This window comes from Phascolarctos cinereus, unplaced genomic scaffold, assembly GCF_003287225.1.
Source record: "Phascolarctos cinereus isolate Bilbo 61053 unplaced genomic scaffold, phaCin_HiC Scaffold_5;HRSCAF=322, whole genome shotgun sequence".
NCBI lineage: Eukaryota > Metazoa > Chordata > Mammalia > Diprotodontia > Phascolarctidae > Phascolarctos > Phascolarctos cinereus.
In genome coordinates, this window is record NW_027555958.1 from 51,556,685 (window position 1) to 51,578,875 (window position 22,191).

At 39.4% G+C, this 22,191-nt stretch overlaps 1 protein-coding gene across 2 annotated transcripts in view; it reads right to left on the reverse strand.

Moving 5' to 3' along the window:
- Positions 1–22,191, reverse strand: part of SLC22A15 (solute carrier family 22 member 15) — a 77,244-nt gene that overhangs the window by 16,564 nt on the left and 38,489 nt on the right. For both annotated transcript variants that reach the window (XR_002327575.2, XM_021002539.2), the window contains exons 6-8: positions 10,723–10,938; positions 6,227–6,367; positions 225–310 (exon numbers count right to left, since the gene is read on the reverse strand). Coding sequence is in view for 1 of the 2 variants with exons in the window: in XM_021002539.2 (XP_020858198.1) it covers positions 225–310; positions 6,227–6,367; positions 10,723–10,938 (443 nt within the window). In the remaining variant the exon portion in view is untranslated. The remainder of the gene's footprint in view (positions 1–224; positions 311–6,226; positions 6,368–10,722; positions 10,939–22,191) is intronic.

The following is a 22,191-nucleotide window of genomic DNA, read 5'->3' on the forward strand; positions in this document are numbered from 1 at the left end:
TTAATAGCCTGAAAGAATTAATAATGCACTGCTCAAAGTTCTTCATTCACTCAGAGAACAGCTGACTCACCAGGAAGGATCTGGTCCATTATGTCCTACACAATTACTAAAGAATACCCTGTCATAGAAATGAAGCGTGGCATATGGTAGACTCTTCCAGGCTAAGATCCACCATTATCAAAGCGCTAACAAAAAACCTGGCAAGAAAAATAAAAACAATGCACCTTTTTTTTCAGGAAGAAACATGACAATAAGACAGGCCAGTCCTCCAAGGCACAGAAAAACTGCTAAGGTCCGCTTGCGACCAAACCTAAAGGAATCAAAACAGATGAGACATTCTTATTAATTATCTCCTAAATCCATCTGTTCCTGCCTACCTGGCCTTTTCTTTGGTTTCCTCTGATTTTGCTGCACATGTACATATACACACACATATATCATCCAGACACACACATATACATGTACACAGATGTCTGTGTCTTTCTTACTCAATACAACGATAACTGAAGGTGACAGGGACTCAACATAAATAGAATAAAATCAAGGAACATTTACTAGATGACAGGTGCAAATGATGTCAAGATATTAACGAGCCAGCAGAAGATGTTGCTGGAGCACACACTGTCTTAACTGCTATTGATTTTGGCAATAGGCATCACACTGCCAATACTGCTAAGATGGCCAATTGCCAGTTTCCCATGGGTGTGCCATTAAACTGGACAGGAACCAGGCTTTCAGAATGAGCCCTTAAACATGTCGGGAAAGAGCTATTACATGAGTAGTCTACTTAACCGGTGGTATAATCAGCCAATTCTGCCCAAATGAAGGATAGTTGGCTGTCTGGTAAACTTTGTGAGAGAGTGGGCTTATTGCCAGTGTAGTGACGCTAAGCCAAGCGTTCTTAAACTGGGGTCTATGGACCCTGCAGGGGCTCCATAGATAATTTCAGGAAGTCAGGGAACTTGGATGGGATAAATATATACAGGTATGTTTATATGTATATATGTGTGCATAGATATACATATATATATTTCACTAACCTCTAACTTAAAGTTAGCATTTTAAAAATCACTTAAATAGTATGATCTGAGGTCTCCATAGGTTCCATAATCTGTCAAAGGGTTCCATGAGACAAAAAAAATGTAATGAACCTTTGCATTAATCAGAAATATTCTAAGGATATAACATGGTAAATCTGATAAAGAAGCTAAAAACATGAGGGGACTTTCAATGGACCTCATAAGACATCCCTAATATGGAGGCAATAATCTCAGGAATGGCTACCTCATGGGGTTGTTATTGTGAGGTTCAAATGAGATAATGCATGTCAAGAAGTTTGCAAAACTATAAAACCCAGTTATTATTCTTATCACAGTTATTATGCAAAACATTTATCCTAGAAACAAGTTCTTCATATACAAGTGGAACATTCCCAAGTTAGGGGTTCTTTTGACACTGAAGCAAACTCAGAGAAGATTCTACTCCCCTCTTCATGTAGCTACGTTCCTTTAACAAAAAATTAACACAATCTCTATAATTTAGGTCTAAATGCTATAACAATTTACTTATCTTTAATTTCAACTTTCCCATACATACAGGACTCAGAAGAAAAAAAAGATCTTGCGGAGTAAACATGTCTGTAATCACGCTCACGCAGACATCTGTGGAGTAAACATGTCTGTAGTAATGCTCATGCAGACACGTTATTTGTAAAAACCCTCATTTAGAGACTATTGATGCTTCATTTTTCCCACAATTGTAATGATCTGTTTTCCAAGACCATAGTAAATATGAGTCAGCAAAAAAAAAAAGCCTAAACAAAAAACAGAAGCAGGGGCTATTTAAACCAGACACAATGGAAGCAGGCAAGATGCGACTTTTGACAGCAAAGAGAGATAGCAACAACAGAGTACCCCAGCCCCCAATATCTGAGCAGTCCTGGGGTCATTTAGTACAGGGGGAAGCAGGTGTGTACATCTCACCAGTTCCTGAGGGCATCAGCCCAATACAACCGATGCTCCTAAAGCCATGCTTGAGCCAGCCTCAAATAAGAAGGCAGGAAGTGTGTGCTATGTTTTAGTGGAGATGGGTTTGCAATCTCATAAAAACGACCAAAACAAAACAAGTGCTGCCTCTTAAAGGGCAAAGCTTTGGCCGTTAGGAACATCCACCTTTACTGGAAGAGCTCGGTTTCTCAAAGATGCCAGATAAGTAAGGTGTCAGTGTGAGTTCTTAAAAGCAGATTCACTGGGGAAATAAAAGCATATCACTGCTAAGCATCACCACTGGCACTGGTTTTATGGTGCACAGTGACTACCAGTCTCTACTAAAGGCCTAATCTGATGCCTCCTTTTGTGGGAAGGGGAGCCTGGAAGGCTGTGCTGGGGGTTAGGGGGAAACATCAAATCCTGCCAGGCTGGAAAGACATCCTGCACGTGCCCAGGGATCGCCTGAAGATCTGTCATCCAAGGACTACTGTTGACAAGGTCGGGGCAGCTCATTAACAGGGAGTTGGTCACTGAACAACAATATTTTTTGGGGGAAATTTTTTTTTGGGGGGGGTAACAGCAACTCAATAAACCAGACACTAAGGCAGAGCAGGGTTGGTAAAGAAAGTGTCCACGTGGATGAAATCACCCATGCACAAAAAATTGGAAAAGTGCCATCTAAAGCACTGAGAGAAGAGCCACATTTTCTTTTTAAAAGACATATTTACTGATATCTTTTATTTTTATATCACCTAAATTTCCCCTTCCCTACCTCTCCCTCCCAGAGAACCATCCCAAATAACAGCTTCTTATTTTCTAGAGGTCACTTCCATTCATATCGGCCTTCTACCCTCCTTACTCACACCCACCATAATTCACCTACCAATTCTCATGTCTTTATTTTTCTTGTTTGCCTATCCATTCACCCTGCCTCTTTTCCACCACTCAAGCCATGGACACTTTCACTGACCTAGCTGCCTAAACTTCTGAAAGTATGAAACTCTATGTGCACATTCTTGAGATAAAATCTCAGAACTTCAAGTTAGAAAATGTAGTTTTCTACCCCAGCTCTTTATAAACTACCTGTATGGCCTTGAGAAAACTAATGAGTTTCTCTGATCTCATTCCTGACATTTATGAGATGAAGGGGTTGAACCAGGATCTCTTTCAGCCTTAAATTCTATGATCCAAATTTGAGGCTTGGTACCTAGGAGGTAATAACAGTATTTCCCATTGATAGCTAGCTTTAAGGTTTATGAAATAGTATGAGTATTATTATTATTATCTCCATTTTACAGATAAGGCAAATGAGGCTCAAAGGACTGGGAGACTTGCTTTTCATGCTTTATTCCCTTTGATACACTTCATGATCCAGCTATGTAAGCTTATTTGCAGTTTCTCAACTACAACCTTCCATCTCCCATCTCTGGACCTTTGCACCGGCTCTCCTTCACACCTGAAATGCTCTGTCCCCTTACCATGACTTATTGACTCCCTTCAAGATTTGGTTCACATCTCACCTCACGCCAGAAACCTTTCCCAGTTCCTCGTAACTACACATACCTCCCTTTTCAGATGACCTGCTCTCTATTCTGAACACATCTGTTATATACTGAATTACTGACATGTTGTCTCCCTTATTAGAAGGAACATTCCTTGAGGGTTGGGGCTGTTTTTTGCTTTTCTGTGTAATCCCAACACTTAACATAGCTCTTGGTGTGTAGTAAGCACTTTAATAAATGCTTATTAACTAGCTGACTTGCCTCAGGACAAGTAATTAGTAAATTCTGGAAATGATTTTCCAAATCTTCAAGCCTAGTGTCTCGGGAACAAATGCATCTAAACATCAGATATGGAATGACTAAAGGTGACTGAGGGCTTACAACCTTAAAAACTGGCTCAAAGCCCATTGATAAAGACAACAGATAGCCAGCCCATCCTCAGGACCATCTAATATATGGACTTCAAGCTTCATGAGGTCCCAACCTGTGTCTTATCTATGCTTGGTACCTTCTAGGTAAATATTCTGTCCATAGTAAGTGCTTAATGAACATTTGTGAAATTGAATTAAATTTCAGGATTCAATAGCCAGGGGATTTAAAAGCCTCATGGAAGCTCATGCCTCACTGGGTAATGATCCAATGTAACTCTACTCTTCTCAGTAATTCAAGTGAGGATTTTGTTAGTTTGAGGAGACTGTGGGAAGCAAGTATAGGAGGTGGGCTAAGTGATTTGTGGGGCTGTTTTACTGTGTTGGGTATCTGGCCAACTGCCATTCCCCATCTCATTAAAGAACACATCCCTGCTTTAAAACAGACATCTGGCAGCGAGAGAATGAACAAATAATCCCACAACCACGGCCAGCCCTGCTGAGACCTCATTCTGCTCCTCCTCTAATTCCTCTGTGTTTTCTGGACCTGGCTCAGCACTTTGGGGGACCAATTTTTGTCTCTTCTCCCTGGTGCTCTTGAAGCATGACTCTCTTCTCTGCTACTACTTCAGACTACACTCTTTTGGCAAAACTGGGGCTCAGAGGCCAACCAGGCCCAGGTGTTCTGCCCTGGACATTGCTGCGACTGCTCAAGCTTGGCCAAGTCCCTGGCTTTGAAGTGGTTTCTGGCCCGAAAGAACCATGGCTGCACAGTATGCTTGCTGGTTCAGAATCCATTCTATAGAAATGGCGAGGCACAGTGGGAAAAAGCACTGGCTCCCCGAGTCAGAAGACTGCAGAAAACTGACATCTTAGCTCCCCCAGGAGCTAATGTTTCTGAACCTCAGTTCCTTTATCTATAAAATGAAGATTAGAAGATTGCCTATCTCAGACCAGAAGGACCTCAGAAATCATCTTGTCTAACACTTTCATTTTACACAAGCGGGATCAGATAAAACCTACACTGTCTACCTTATGCGGTGGGTAAGAGATGAAATGACTGAGGAAACAAAGGTTCGCTGTTCCGAGCATATCAATTGATTAAGCAATGCATGCCAATTGCTAGGATTCATATGAGGAAAGTGCTTTATAAGTCATAAAATGCCAGATGGATGCCAACAATCATTATTATTATTATTATTAACCAGAACACTTAAGAAATAAGAAGTTCTACTTAATTTGATTTTTCTGATTAACCAATTTGGAAGTGCAAGTCAAATCCCTCCATAAAATTTACATTTTGGGGCTGCTCCTGATAAAGAATTTAATGGCAGAAGATATGCGTCCCTTTATGGCATTCTTGGGTAGGGGGTTGGGGGGAGCAGGGAGGAGAAAAGAAGCACGATGTGTAGCCAAATATTGGGCTCTAAATTATTAGATTTGAGTTTGAGTATAGGCTCTGCAACTTACTGACTTGGTAACCATAGGCAAATTCACTTGAACTCTGTTACTCTTAGTTTTCTCTTATATAAAATGGAAATAATAATATCTACACTTTCTATCTCATAGGACTGTGGTGAGAAAAACCCTTTGTAACCTCAAAGTGCTACCCAAATGTGAGTTATTATTAAGGGTGTTAGAGAAATTCAAATGATATTGTGATCAGCCTATACCATATCCATTGGGCATAGGCAATAGCAACAATCTTTTTGAGATGAAAAAAATGTCCTTTTCTTCTTTGTGCAGGAGGTAGACCATGGATGTGGAACATTTCATATATTGACACAGCTGATGTTTTGGTTAGATGTGGCTAATTGGTCCCCACCTTTCTTACTCTTTTTTTTTAATAAGGGATGGCTCAATGGGTAGGGAAGAGAAGAGGGATAGATTTAGAAATGAAGGTGATAGAAAAACAAAGAGCTATCAGTGACAATTAAATGAGAAATTAGTCCTCTCAAGACCTTTTTGGGGGTTAGGAAAGGTCTCTGATTCCTTTAATCTTGTGCCTTTTTGTAAGAACTTTAAAATGCTATTAATTCGGAATGGCAGCTATTGCCATTAGGAATGGTAGCTGTATCTATTGGGATGGAATACCAGGCCCATCTAACAGAACTCTTCAACCTATTGCATCGTGTTTACTAAAAAATCATCAGACTGTCACTGATTGGACTGGAAATATGCAACTAAAACCTTCAAACATGTCAACAAAGAAAAAAAAACCCATTAAGAAATGAATTCAGATTTACCATAAAAGAGATTAAGGCTATTCTGTCAACAAGCACAAATTGGCAAATACTGTATAAATGTGATGACTACAACACATACACACACAAATACACAACCAGGTGGACCCATCTTTTATACTCACCATTTGTGGTTAATTAAATAGATGCAGACAGGATATGAGGGAATCTCTACCAGACCGGACAGGGCCAGGTTGGCATAAATATTTCCACCCAGATCTCCCGCACTAAGTGTTAGGCCATAATAAACCAAGCTGCACACAAACCTATAAAGGGGAACATATGAAAGGGTGAGGAAAGAAGGGATGACTGTAAAAAAACATGTAAGTAGGCATTTTGTGACGTCACATAAGATCATCAATAGAATATATTCACAACTCAATCATTAACTTGACCCTTGACATTAATTCTCCTCCCCAAACAATACCTTAGACTCTAAGGCTATTGTATGGGGAGGAGAGTTTAGGCTTAGACTCTGGGATAGGCTTAGGTTTAGACCATAAATAATCGCTGTGGGAAATCATGTCTGTTTAGAGTACAGTGTTGAAGCAAATTAGAGATGGAGAAAATGTACATTTTGGAATAGAGGCGAATCAGACACCACAGGGTGGACATTGCAGAGAAGACGATTTGGGCTCCATACAAGCAGAGGAAACAAGTGGAACAGGCCATCTCAGGAAGCAGCATATGCTCCCTTCTTGGAGGTTCTCAGGCTGAGACTAGATGACTGACCATTCAAGAAGTAAATGCTATGGGGGAGGGAGAGGGCATCTCTAGTCATCCTGGTCTATACCCCACCACTGGACCCAGATGGCTGGTAACTCTGCACAGCTCTTCCTCACTGAAATCCAATTCACTTGCATGCCATGGTCCTCTTCAAGAACGAAGGACAAAGAACAACAACAGCTATAGAGGGAATCCTTGTTTCGAAGATTTGGACCAATGGGTTATTTAGGTCTTTTCCTACTATCAGCCTCCTACATTTTTTGGGGGGGGGGTGGCTAGGTAATGGGGTTAAGTGACTTGCCCAGGGTCACACAGATAGTAAGTATCAAGTGTGAGGCCAGATTTGAACTCAGGTCCTCCTGACTCCAGAGCCAGTGCTCTATCTACTGTACTACCTAGCTGCCCCTGTTTCTACTCTCAGAATGTGAGATGTCTTCAATAGGCAAACAGGGAGAAAAGTCTTGCAGATACTATCTGTGTGACACACCATTGCCAGTGGAACCCTTCATGTCTCCAGAGTTCTCAGCACAGAAACATATTCATTTGTTTCTACCTCTTGTGCAATTCCATCTTTTGGCTCAATTCTGCTTCCTATGTGCCACAGACTAATAAATGTGGAAACCATGCATTGTAAGGACATGTGCATGGGAAAATAATACTGATTCCAGCCCCACGAACCACACAGGTCCAGTGAGTTGGGTCAAGATTACATAGATTAATTTCAAAATAGCATGGGAGCCAAGTTGGAAGTTCAATGGATACAGTTGGGGAAAATGGTAGAAATAGATACGGCAAAGAAGATGAGGCAACAAAAACCCCAACTTACCACGGAGCAAGTTTTCTTGAAGGTGGTTGGGAGCCACAAATCTACATATAAAAATCAATTTAATTCTCATTGAGTTCTAGATATGACTAGGGATCTTTATGTAACCTTTAGCAGTATTTTCTCAGGCTACCACAGACCCTAAAAACCCACTCTATCTGGCACTTGTTAGATTTGCGATAATGGGAAAGTCACTTAACCTCTGGGACACAGTTTCTTATCTGTAAAATGAGGTGCTGAGTTTAGATGGCCTCTGAGGTGTCTTCTAGGTTTAAAGGTATGATTTCATGAGATTTTATATGAGCAGATATTAAAAATTCAGGTCTAATTTTACATCCCACTGTCACATTTCAATGGCACCTAGCCCCCCCCGAAGAATACCTCAATAAGCTAAAATTCAAATAGGATTTTCAATCATTTTTTTAAAAAAAAGCATACATGGAATAATATCTTCCCTACTATTATAAAAGTAAAAGGACACCTTTAGGAGATCAAATCTCTTATTTATTTAAATTGATATTATTTATTTAAATTTGTATTATATATTATATAGATTCATATCTATATTATATATATTATATCTATATGTAAGAGATATAATCTCTTATTTATTTAAATCTGTATTATATATATTAATATCTATATTATATATTATATCCATATATAAGAAAACAAACTCTTATTTATTTAAATCTATATTATATATAATATGTAGGTTCATATCCATATTATGTATATGTTATATCTATATGTAAGATACAGTCTCTCATTTACTTAAATTTACATTATTTCTTTAAATCTGTATTATATATAATATATTGATTCATATCTATATCATGCATAAAAACTCTTATTTAAATTTATATTATTTAAATCTGTATTATACATATTCATATCTATATTATATATATTATATCCATACATAAGAGATCAAATCTCTTTCTTTAAATTTATTATTTAAAAAGTTCTACCTCAGAGAAAAAATTTTAAGGCAGGGCTCATAGTTAAAGAATATTGGAGTCAGAGGACTGTATTTTGAATCTCACCTCTGACATTTATTACACGTATGACCGTGGGCAATTAATTCCCTTAACCTCCCTGGGCCTCACTTTCCCCATCTGTAAAATGAGGAGGCTAGATTGTTTCTGACATCCCTCCCAGTTTTTAATCCATGAGTCATGTATGATTCTTATGTGCTACATTCTAGGTGCTCCTGCTGAAATAGCACTGGATTTAGGATTATTACCTTGCTTAGAATTTTGGCTCTCCTGCTTAACATTTGTTTTCTATGGGACCTTTCCAGACCTCAGTTTCTCATCTGTAAAATTAGATGATGGACTTTCAGGGGTGGGGAACCTGTGGCCTCCAGGCCCTCAAGGGTGGCCCTCTGACTGAATCCAAACTTCACTGGATAGATCCCCTTAATAAAAGGATTTGTTCTGTAAAACTTGGACTCAGCCAAAAGGTTGCACCCGAGGACCTAGAGGACCACATGCAGCCTGGAGGCTGCAGGTTCCCCCCCCCCCCGGAGATGGGCTGCAAGGTCCATTCTAGTTCTAAAGCTACGACTCTGAACAGATGCTTGTCTCCTCCTTCCTTCCTGTCCTCAGTGTTGATGACACAGGGATCATTGGGACAACATACAGTGGTGTAAAATGAGAGGAAAAGGAAGCCGGTGTCACCCTACTCTAGGGCAGAGCCCTGGATTGGGGGTCGGAGGACGGCACTTGCTTCTCTACTGGCTATATTTGAATAGATATTTAATCCAATAATAGTGCTTTGTTAAAGACTTATCATAATGTGCAAAGCGCCGCTTGGTGATCTTGACGTGTATTATCTACTCTTCTATTTAGGATCACCCATAAGATGATGTCCACATCACCCTCCTCATCCCAACATCGAACATGGAGGCCCCATGGAGCCATCTGCAGCAGCCACAATGGAGCCACAGACAGTCCAATGTGACACAATTAGCACAGTTAGTGCATGTTCACGTACTGCACCACATCTATCGCAGTTCAATAGAATGAAAGGAAGGGCTGTGCAAACCTTCATTTCACTGTGTGCCCTGAGCTACCAGCGGCAAAGGTGTATACCCAGCATGCATCACACAAGCTGACCACCTCCCACTAATTTGAACCCAACCTGGTACAAGCTGGAACCTTCCCAAGCTACTTTCAGAAATGCCATGGTCCCCACCAGGGACAATGCGGCTCATGCTCTAAGGGAGAGTCTGGAAAATTAGGGGGCTGAGAGTTCTGATTCTTGCTTACACTCCTAACTTGCCTTGGGCGTGCATGTGCTTCAAACTCTTGGGATCTTAATTTGTAAAGTACATACAATTTAACCCATGATATGTGGGAAGGAGAAGATAGATGGAATTTCTTATGAAATACTAGGCAATTCTGAAGTTCTCTGAAATTCCTTGAGACTATAGGCTTCCAGGGCAGCGAGGTGGCACAGTGGATGGAGCACTAGCCCTTGAGTCAAATCTGGCTTCAGACCCTTACTAACTCTGTAACCTTGGGCAAGCCACTTAACTCTGATTGTCTCAAACGAAAAAAAAATACAACCAAGGGGGGGGGGGTTGAGAATGAGAAAGAGAGAGAGACACAGACACAGAGAGAGACAGAGAGATAGAGACCCAGAGCCAGACACAGAGACAGAGACAGAAAGAGACACTGACTATAGGCTTTCTCCCCCCTTAAGTCCTATTTAAAGGCCTCAGATAACGGTATTCATTCCTCTTCACTTATAATTGTTAAGAAGATTCACATAGAAATACCTTATTAAGAAAAATTTGTCTCTCCTACTATTGTTTACCCAGTCAAGGTCAGAAATCCTCTGCATCTAACATCAGTTGTGGAGAGAAGGCGATGTCAAAAGCAGAGGACAGAGCAACAGAAACTAAGGGACAAGGCTTGTTCCTCACGCAAACATTCTCATGATGATGAATGAGGTAAACATTTTCAGAAACAATGCAGACGAGACAGCTTTTCAACAGGTTTCTAGCAACTGGAATTGCTGGGCATCAACAGCTTTTTAAAGGCAATACCCCAGATGTGTAAGTACCAGATGAACATCGTGATCAGAGTGTGCCCCAAGAGGATCCGGTAGCGGAAGAGGTCCAGGAAACTGCCAGTCTCTTTGGAGATCCCCTCTGCTGCGGGCATCAGTGAAAAGGTGCGCTTGAGCTTCCGGTTTCTCTTGGCAATGAGGCAGAGGGCATCTTCTGCTTCCTGTAGTCGGCCCTGGGAGTATAACCATCGTGGGGACTCAGGAATGAATCTGAAACAGATTTAAGAGATACAGGTATGCATGTGTATAGGACAATACAAAATAATAGAATTAAATAATAAATAAACAACACAATTTTATATATAGATATACATATATGTATGTATGTATGTGTGTGTGTGTGTATATATATATATATATATATATATATATATATATAATATGTTCCATGTTCCATGTTCTTTTAATTTTCTTTTAATATCAAGGTCATGCATCCATTTTGACCTTATCTTGGTAAATGGTGTAAGACACTGGTCTATGCCCAGTTTCTAGTTTTCCCAACAACTTTTTTCCAAATAATGAATTCTTATCCCAAAATCTTAAGTCTTTATACTTGTCAAACACAAGTGACCTTGTATCTACTTGGTATATGGTTTTTGTATACATATATACATATACATACATGCACACATATATATGCATGTTATTTCCCCCATTAGTGTGTAAACTCTCTAAAGACAGGGACAGTTTTGCTTTTGTTGCTGGATTTCTGGCAATAACATAGTGTCTGGCATTGAATAAATGCTTAGTGATTGACTATCCCTCAGAGCTTACTAGCTTTGTGTTCCCAGACATATCACTTCACACATCTGGTCCTCAGTTTTCTCACTGGTAAAAATAAAGGGGTTAGAATCTATGATCTCACAGGTACCTTTCAGTTATAAATCTATTATATTATATTCTGATTCTATGTCAGAGCTCCACATAAGACATATAAAAATGAAAAAAAAATCAGAGTCCTTTCTGTAGATAAGTATTATGTAGTGGATGAACCCCCAAATCATGTGAATTTATAAAAAGAAATTAGAACTATGTTTCTTAAAAGGGAAAGAAGTTTTTTTAAAAATTAAAAATCAATTTGATAAGGATTTTAAAATAAATCTAAAGGTTTTAATGTTTGAAATATGAATTTTGGGTTAAGATTGGAAACCTCAAAAACACCCTACTAGTTCCTATTTCAATTTATCATAAAAGAAAGAGTCAGACACAAGGCATTAAAGCAATGGTATAAAATGGTATAAAAGTAGTATAGACTGTGTATGTGTCAGATAAATAGGGTATTTAAATTCCCAGAGGCCAACATTAAGGGGTAAATATCTTGACAAACTACATATGTTCCTGTGGAAGGAAGGAAGGAGGAAAGGAAGGAGGGAGGGAGAGAGGGAGGAAAGGAGGAAGGAAAGAAGGAAGGATATTCATTAAGCAAGATTATCCCTACACTATACAAACCAATGGAATCCTTAAATTTATTGTATCTTGGCCACTGTTGGCCATTTTTTCTTTCTCATTTTAAATGTGTACTTTTAGAAAAACATCTTAATAACTGGGAACACTGAGTAGAAGTTTTAAAGAAGCAGATTTAGCAGATTTAGGCTTCATACAAAGAAACATTTTCTAATAATTAGAGTCCTGCAAAACCAGAATGGGCTGGAAGTGATGGGTTCCCCCCATCTGGAGGTCATTCAGCAAAGACTAGATGACCATATGTCAAGTTTATTTTAGTGGGAAGGCTTTTTCAGGTATGAGTAAGAGTTGGTGGTCCCTTTCTACTCTGAAATGATATGATTCTGTGATTCTATTAAAATGAATACTTTTTAAATATACTTGTTAAGGATAGAATATAATATTCTCCCCAATATCTTGCACAATCATGGGAAAGTCACTCAACCTATTAGTGCCCTCAGGCAATTCTCTAGGACTAAGATTACAGTCAGTGGTCATCTGCATTGGTAGATGGAGTTTCCACACCAGGATTTCCCTATGCCAATGAAGTTCTGGACACCATGCTCCTTACTACCACTCCCATCATGATGTCTTAAACACTTCAAATGGTACATCTTTTAGTCTCAACCCAAGAGTACACTTGATGAGACCGTTCAAAGATAAGTTGGGGAAGGAACACAGAAGTATCATTGTTAACTAATCACAATAAGAAAGTATATCTGGGTTCCATTTGAAGCTCTAAAGATGATATGTCACATTGGTGTCACATATGTGTCCAAAGGCATTTGCATAAAATGAAATTCGGATGGATAGAATTTATCAGAAATTCATCATATCTTTTTTAGAAATCTCTGTAGCTTTTAGGAAGGATACCAGAAGAAGAACACTACCACTTAATTTGTTGTTGTTTGTCCTTCATTCTCGAAGAGGACCATGACATCGGGGAGGTGATACCATGACATGAAAGTAAATTGGATTTAAGTGAGGGAAGGCTCTGCAAAGTCACCAGCCTCACTCTCTCCTTCTGAGCCATCTGGGTTCAGTGGCAAGATACAGATCAGGGCAACTAGAGGTGGTTCCACAACTGAATTTGGAAACTTAATGGACAGCCACTTAGTCAATAATCACATACAAAATATCCACTTTCTATAAAGGTGTGAAAGATACTGTGAGGGAAGACAGTGGAAATAAAAGGCCTAATCCATGCCCTTGAAAAATTTTGCTACTTAGCTCAGAATATTAATTAAAAGAGCGTAACAACAATAACAAAAAAAAAAAACTGGAAATGAAGGGAGAAGGGCAAAAAAGAAGGCTCATAAGATCATAGGATCATTTATCTAGAGTTAGAAATTACCTCGGAAGCCATCAAGTCCAACCCATTTATTTTACAGATGAAGAAACTGAGGCCCAGGGGAGTTAAGTGATTTGCCTAAGATCAAAGAGGAGGTAAGTAGCAAAGATGACAATTTGAAACCAGGGCCTGTGATTCTAAAATGATACACTGCCTTCCAATGGTAGATCTAGGAGCATTGTACTGTCTCATTAATTGTTCCATGAGTACTGTTTATTATAAAATTGCTGCTCAAGGCAAACCTCCCAAAAATAAGCATGCCAAAAAGACCCCTATGAATAAATTGACTTGTTTGTAGATGGATCTACCTGTCTTTAATTGGGCCAAGCATCCCTGCCCCAAATGTGCAAAGCACACGAAAGGTTATTTAAGACTAACCAAAATGTCTAGTCCTCCATGAGGTAAAGTTACCTGTCCTTCCTATAAAGCAATAAGTAAAACAATGAAACATGGAGAACATTTATGAGGAAATGCAAGTGAGAATATCACTTTGTTGAGATGGTAGAACCATTTTTCACCTGTTTCCCTGATCTCAGGGGCAGCAGTTCTAATGGCCTGGAGGAAATAAATGATTGTTTTCTATATTAGTGTATGAACTATCTCTAAATAATTGCCATATGGTAGAAGTGTGACCTAGAGGCAAGTCATCAGACCTCTCTAGGTCTTATTTCCTTATTTGTAAAATGGACAGATTGGACTAGATTTCCCCTAAGGTCACTCTGAGCCATGACTAAGTAATTTTGTTATTATAAGAAGAAATTACAGGATTCTAGAAAACCATTAGCTTGGGAAGCAAAGCCCTGATCAGAGTAGTGAGTCATCTAAGAGAGTCTGTGGGAAGAAAAGTGGGGAGGATTGGTAGCTGAACCCAGAAAAACATCAACATTCATTGAACTACCCAGAGAAGTCATCTTGAAATGCTAATGGAGCTACAAAGGATACTGAGAACAGAAGCAGAGAATGACCATGGAGAAAGGAGGTTAAGAAAAGGGGGGAAAATGGCAGCAGATTTTCTTGAGGTATGTAGACTCGATGGAGGGGGTGGGGAAACTGTAGCCTCCAGGCTGAGAAAATTAAGCCCAAATACTGCTTGATATTACTGATGCTGCATAGTGTGTTAGAAAAGAACCATGAATTTGGAGTGTGATGACCTAGGCCTGAACAGCAGACTTTATCTCCCCAACCTCACTAAATTACTTCACAAGGCAAATTACTTAGCCTTATTAAGTCTCAGCTTCATCACTGCCTACACTTGGGCATTCTGTGAGACAAGTAAAATACTTGGATTACCTATCTTGCAGAATCGTTCTGGGGAATCAAATGAGCCAATGTATATAAAGTGCTTTATAACCTTAAAGCTCAATATAAATGTCAACCATGGTCAGGTTGGGACAAGAGATGAAGAAGCCAAATGGGCAGAACAAGCCTATCAACAGTGTGATAAATCTGCCAAAGGCAAATTGAGCAAGATCTGGAACTGGGTCAAGGGCAAGTGATGAAATTTGAAGAAGTCCATGAAAATATTCCATCCAAACCTCCAGAGAAGTAAAGATCAATGGGAGAAGTTCTGAAATCTAGGGTCATAGATCTGGAGTTGGAAAAAATGTTATAGGCTGTCCAACCCCATCATTTTTACAGACGAGAAAATTGAGGCTCAAGGCTAAGTGACTGGCCTTTGATAAGAAGGGCAGTAAGCATCACAGGTGAGTTCTGAACCCAGACCTCTTAGTCCAGAGCCAAGCTCTTTCCATTATATCAAAGCTGGTGGCCAGATAATACAGGATGAAGATAGAACTTCCAAGGGGATTTGGAGCCATCAGGTGCAAAGGGACTGGCTGCCTGTAAGGTCCTTACAGGATAAGCTAAAATGCAAGGAAAGAAGTTTTAGATGCTCCATAAAAAAGCAGATGAGTTCCAGAAGACCTGAGAAATCTAGCAGCTTTGCCAAATTAAATTGATTTAAGCACTGAGAGAGAGCCTGGGTTAACATCCAGACCCAGTGGGTTAGGGCCAGCTGACTCAGAGGAAAAGAGGGGACCTAGTCAATGGACTGGAGGTTGAGGTGGAGGGGATGAACAGCAAATAAGACACACCCAGATCTAGTTTTGGTCCACCTGCATGCACTTAGCACAAGAGAAGACAGCTTTTAAGACTTTTGCAACTTTATCACTTTTCCTCCATAGTTATGAGAGGGTTTTAAAAAAGCCACAACTCTTTAAATAAACCTTTGTGAAAGCAGGATAGAGGAAAGGTGAGGAATAATTTATAATAATTAAAATAACTAACATTTATATAGTGCTTGCTATGTGCCAGTCAAGACCCATCAAATCAGAAAGATCAATAAAAGGAAACTTCTATTACTCATAGTAATTGTAAGGGGGAAACAGAAGGAAACAAGCATTTATTAAGCACCTATGATGTTCGAGCACTTTACAAATATTAGCTCATTTGATCCTCACAACAAACCTGGGAGGTTGGTGCTATTATTATCCCCCATTTCATAACTGAGGAAACTGAGACAGAAGTACTTGAATCCTTAGCCTTTAGTATAGGGCTTTACATATGGTAGGTATTTAAAAAATGTTTGATGACTTGAAATGAATCACATAGCCCTCAATATTTTTCCACATCTGAGCAAAGCTCAACTCTCTTACCTGCAAGTGGGCTGGTTTTAAATCCACCCTAGCCATAGAACCTTAGTTCCTAACTGGCCTAGCTGCTTCTGCCTTCTCTCTCCTCCAATCTATCCTTCATATCCATTGCTAGGATAACCTTTCTGCTTAGATCTAGTCATGCTACTCTGCTGAAAAATCTGCAGGGGCTCCTCAGTACCCATTGACTGAAATGAAAATGCCTTATCCTGGAATTAAAGGCTTTTGTAACCTGGGGCTTTTCTACTTTTCCAGTCCATTCTCACATCATCCAGAACCAATATATAATATACTCTAGTCAAACTAAACTATTATTTGTCTTTGAACACACTCTGAACTTGTGGTATTCATATTTGCCACAAATAACCTTCCTGTTTGCATCTTTGACTTTAAAGTCCAGATCAAATCAACTTCCTCTTTGAGGTCTTAAATAATTCCTCCCTGTTGGTAATGACCTTCCACCTGGCATCTTATAAAACTTCTTTTTAGAAATGTCCAAATGCATTTATCATTCAATGCTGCACTGTCATTCCTACTTCCATGAAAGCCTTTTTTTAATGTCTCATACTGGCCTGGAAGTGACCTTGGGGCCTCCAAGGCTGTGCCAGTAGACAATAAGCTACAATAGGTCCTTCTAAGCAGGCAAGGTTGCAAGTACAGACCCAGAAATCAAATGTATGTCTCTTCAAGGACTGGCCTAGCTACATTTGGACAGGGTTTGTTCCCAGGTAAAGTGGACGAAAAGCAACTCTGTAAGATTATCTTCTGAGGCTACAGGACTGCTGATCTATATTGTTAGCTTCCATTTACTCTGTCTTTACCTTGTATGGACTGATTTATGTATATGTTATATCTTCCCCATTCAGATGGGCATTAAGGAGAAAGATTGTACTTAATAATAAATACTTAATAAATGTTTGTTGATTGAGTGGAGAAAGGAATACCCATGCTCATGAAATTGAAGATTCTTAAAGTAGGGGGCATTATAGTTGCCTGTGTATATGTCTTTGCCCTCTATGAATATATGTGGTCCTTGTCAGTGCACATCTGGGTTTCTAAGGTCTCTGCCTGCTCCACTAAGATAGATTATGTCTTCTCTAGACTTCATCTTGGGCAGTACCTAGGACAGCACTCAGTGCCAAGCAAGGGCTTAGTAAGTGTTTGTTGAATGGGCTGTAACATTTGCCTGTGTGTATGTGGGTGTACATACACACACTGATACACATGCACACACATATACATATATACACATATATGAATTATATATAGACACACATGTATACATATGTGCTTATGTGTGTATATACACACACACATATTTATGTATATATGAGGTGTGACTAGAATGTAATTGGATAATTTTTAAAGTAAACAAGCCAGAACACATGTATATTTTCCCTTTCAAAGCACATGTCAGTAGCTGTCATGGTGACACATCCCATAATCCCTGTTACCAGGGAGGCTGAGGCTAGTGGATTTCTTGAGCTCTGGAGTTCTATGCTGCATTAGGCTAATAAGCCAATTAGGTGTCTAGACCCATAGAGATGCCAGGAGCAAAGGGCTGCCAGGCTGCCCAAGTGAACAGGCGCAGGTCAGAGATAGAGTGGGTCACAGCTGATCTACAGTGGGATTGGTTCCATGAGTCTCTGTTGCACTACCAGCCTGGGCAAAATGGGGAGACCCAGTTTCTAAAATAAAATAACAACAACAACAACAATAACAAATTAAGTTCAATTGCAGTGATTTGGGGAGGAGATGCACTTATTCTAAAAACACTGCCCGTGATCACAGTATTTTTTTAGAGCTCTTACTTTGGAATTGCTTTTACACTTTGCTTATAAGACAGTCTTATTAATTTACTCAGCCTTCATTTTGGACCCTAAATAGTAACATGTACCTTATTCACCAGCACTGGTTCTGAATAACCTTTGGCTCTTTAAGAAAAAAAAAAAGAGTCTAGTCTGAGCCAAAAGTTACTCAGAGCTTCAGTCTGCTAAATAAGGTTGGGGGTCAGCTGAGCCACCTCAGAGCTTGGCAAAACCTAAGGGCTGACTATAAAGCTGGGAAACTACTGGGCTCATAAATTGTCTCTTCAGGCAATTTCAAAAAGAGGAGTTTCAAAAAATACTTAGGCAATCAGCTGCATTCATTAAATAAGTATATTATCTTCCTCAAGAGACTATTTTAATGGCCAGGATTTCAGTTTAAGTGTTCTGGTAACTTTGTTAAAAACTGATGAAAATATGATTAAATTTCACTAGGAAAGTTAAATATAACCTAGTCTAAAAAATCTTTGGTTTAAGGTATTTAATATTTTATTTATCTTTTTTGTTTTGGTGTGGTGGTGGTAGGGCAGAGAAGTGTTCAGACCTGTAGGAAACTCCCAGTGTGAGGACTCCCTCCACAGATGCAGATGTATATATCTCTATATCTTTACTGATGTCCATCACTGAACTGCACCTGACAGCTTTTGACTGTTGTTATGAGGATTGTATGAAATACATATGCAAAATGCTTTGTAACTCTTAAGCATTACACAAATGCTAGTTGTTGATCTTATAAGCAGGGCAGCTAATAATTTCTTGACTTGCTTTGATGATTATTTCATGCTTAGAAAGTTGAAGGAACCAACATGAAGAACTAGTTACTGGGGTGAAAACAATCAAAACTTTGGTAGGCAGTAATCACCCCACCAGAGACTTTGTGGTAGAAAAGGAAAGGAAAAGGGGCAGCTAGGTGGCACAGTGGACAGAGCACCAGCCCTGGAGACAGGAGGACCTGAGCTCAAATCTGGCCTCAGATCAGACACTTGACACTTACTAGCTGTGTGACCCGGGGCAAGTCACTTAACCCCAATTGCCTTTAAAAAAAAAAAAAGGAAAGGAAAGCCAGGTAAAGTCTGACATATACCCTAGATCTTAGACGAACAGATTTCAAAGTATTCATAGAAAGGAAAAATAGGATCCCATTGCCTAAAACTCTACAGGAAAGGTCACACCAGGAAGGACAGAAAATGCTGAAGAAGGAAATTCTGGAAACAATTTTGAGGAAGAAGAAAAGAGAGAGTTGTTTAGAACCTAATGCAGATGCACAAAGATTTCATTAACCAATTCAGATCAATGAAAAAACAATTAACATAATCAATGTGTCATTACAGCCATCCTTGACTCCTCACTCACTATCACCTCCTATATCCACTCTGTTGCCAAGTTCTATCATTCTACCTTCATAGTATCTCTTGTATACACCCTCTTTTTCCTCTGACCCTGCCACCATCCTACTGCAAGTCCTTGTCACCTCACACATAGGCCTGCTGATTGGTCTCCCTGCCTCAAGTCTCTCCCCACTCCAGTCCATTTTCCACTTAGCTGTCAAAGTGATCTCCTGAACTCTATTCAATACATTTCAGTAGTTCCCTATTGCTTTGAGGATAAAATAGAAAAGCCTCTCTTGGCATTCAATGCCTGTCATAACCTGGCCCCTCTTAATTTTCAAATTTTCCTTCACTTTATTCTTACCACATATTTTAGAACCCAGTGACACCAGCCTCCTTGTCGTTTCTGGCACAAGATACTCCACTTCACATCTGCAGGCAATTTTACTGATTGTCCACCATGCACGGAATTCTCCCACTCTTCACCTCACTCTCCTTGCTTTCCTTGAAGTCCCAGACAAAATCCTATCTTCTGTAAGAAGTCTTTCTTTATTGTTCAGTAGTTTCAGTCATGTCTGACTCTTCATTAACCCCATTTGGGGTTTTCTTGGCAAAGACACTGAAATGGCTTGTCATTTCCTTCTCCAGCTCATTTTACAGATGAGGAAACTGAAGCAAACAGGGTTCAGTGACTTGCCCAGGGTCACACAGCTAGTAAATGTCTGAGACCAGATTTGAACTCATGAGAATGAGTCTTGCAGACTTCAGGCCAGGTGCTCTATGTACTATGGTACCACCTAGCTACCCCAGAAGCCTTTCCAGATCACCCTTAATGTTAGTGACTTTTCTCTGAAGATTATCGTCAATTTATCCCATATATAGCTTATTTGAACATAGCTCTTTGTAAATTATCTCTCCTATTAGACCGTAAGTTCCTTGAGAGCAGAGACTACTTTTTTTTCTTTCTTTGTATCCCCAGAGCTTGGCACAATGCCTGGCACATAGTAGATGTTTAATAAATTCTTATTGAGTTGACTTTACCTAGATTTTAAGAATGCATTTAGCAAAGTTTCATATTATGGGTTAGAATTCAGCGCTTCTTAAATCCCATATGGGGTTGAGTCATGACCCACAGTTTAAGAAGCATTGGAGATGATGGTGGGTTTAGAATTGGTTGAATGGCTAGAACCAAAGACTAGTGGTATAATGATTGTATGGAAACGTAAAAGTCCTGCAGTCAAGTACTCCATAGATCTGCCCTTGCTTTACACCACTTAACATTTTTATCAACGTTGTGGACGATGACAGGACAGTTAACATGATGCAACCCGAACTGCAGCTCAAAAAGATTTCAACAGGTTAGAATATTGGACCAATTGGACCAGGAAATGACAGAGATGGAGAACCTGGACTAGAGATCTCTGAGATCAACTAATCTAACTCTGTGCCATATCTTAGGAAAGACAATAATAATCTAGAGAACAGCCAGCAGATGGTAACAAAATGGCAAAGGGTAAATTTCTTTTTCTGTGATGTTTTTTGCTCAATATGTCCTGTTCCTTCTGATTGCCTTCTGGAAGAAATTATTCACAATCTCAAGGCATGAAGCCTCTTGCTAGTCTCCAAGGCTCTGACCTTTTTTTTCATTTCTCCAATCTGAGCCATATTTTCCAATATATTTTCACTTCCCTATCCTGTGCTGACCTTTGCACAGATGTCTTAGAATATCAAAGTACACGACAACTTGGTTTAGGACCAGGGTTCTTAACCTTTTTTGTGTCAAGGACCCCTTTGGAAATCTGGGGAAGCCTATGGACCCCTTCTCATAGTACTTTCAAAAATGCATACTATAAAATACATGGGATTAAAAGGGAAACCAATTTTGAGAAACAATTTTTTTTTGGCTAGGCAATGGGGTTAAGTGACTTGCCCAGGGTCACACAGTTAATTAATGTTATGTGCCTGAGGCCGGTTGAACTCAGGTCCTCCTGGCTCCAGGGCTGCCATCTAGCTGCCCCCAAGAAACAATTTTTTAAAAGTTCATAACCCCAGGTTAAGAATAGAATGTTGGCAAGTTCTTCATAGAGGTTCTTTCATTTCTCATTCTTTGCAAGAGATCAGCAGCAGATTCTTTGAAAAGAATCAAATTAGAGTGGCATAAGTGACCAGAAAAGGCACCAGACCTGGAATCAAGAAGAACTGGGCTTGAATTCCACTTGTGACAATTACTAGCTGTGTGATCATCATCAAATTACTTAAACTCTCCTGGCCTCAGTTTCTATACTTGCAAAATGGGGATGATAATAATAATAACAGTTCCTGTCTCACAGGTTGTGAGGACCAAATGAAATACTGCACTTAAAGTATTATATAACCATTAACCATTATTTTTATTTCTGCTCCTCATGAACACTGCAAGATGAGATATCCAAGTATTTCATGAAATTATGTTTCATATTGCATAGGTGGGCGGGTGATAAAACCCAACTCCATAAGTTCCTTTGTTTGCCTTTTCAAAAAGCATCCAAGAGCCAGCCTTCCATTTATCTGCAACTTCCTTTTGTCTTTTGATGATGTCTATCATGGAACTATTGACAGTGATAAGATTCAGTTACTCAAAAATATGTCCATTTTTTTTGTCAATGGACAAAGGTTTCAGATGAATTGGTTACAGTTAAATTAATCATTATGTAAATTATGTGTGATTCTTAGCACTTCTTCTACAACCTGAAAGCCCAGGGCCAGGGCCATTTAAATTTTTATTTTCTTTGTTTCATGAATTGCAATGGCCAAAGAATTCATCCATTTAGTGGCCAACCTAACAGAGGTAAGCCCTTTTGTGCTAGATGGCCCTTAGAGATACT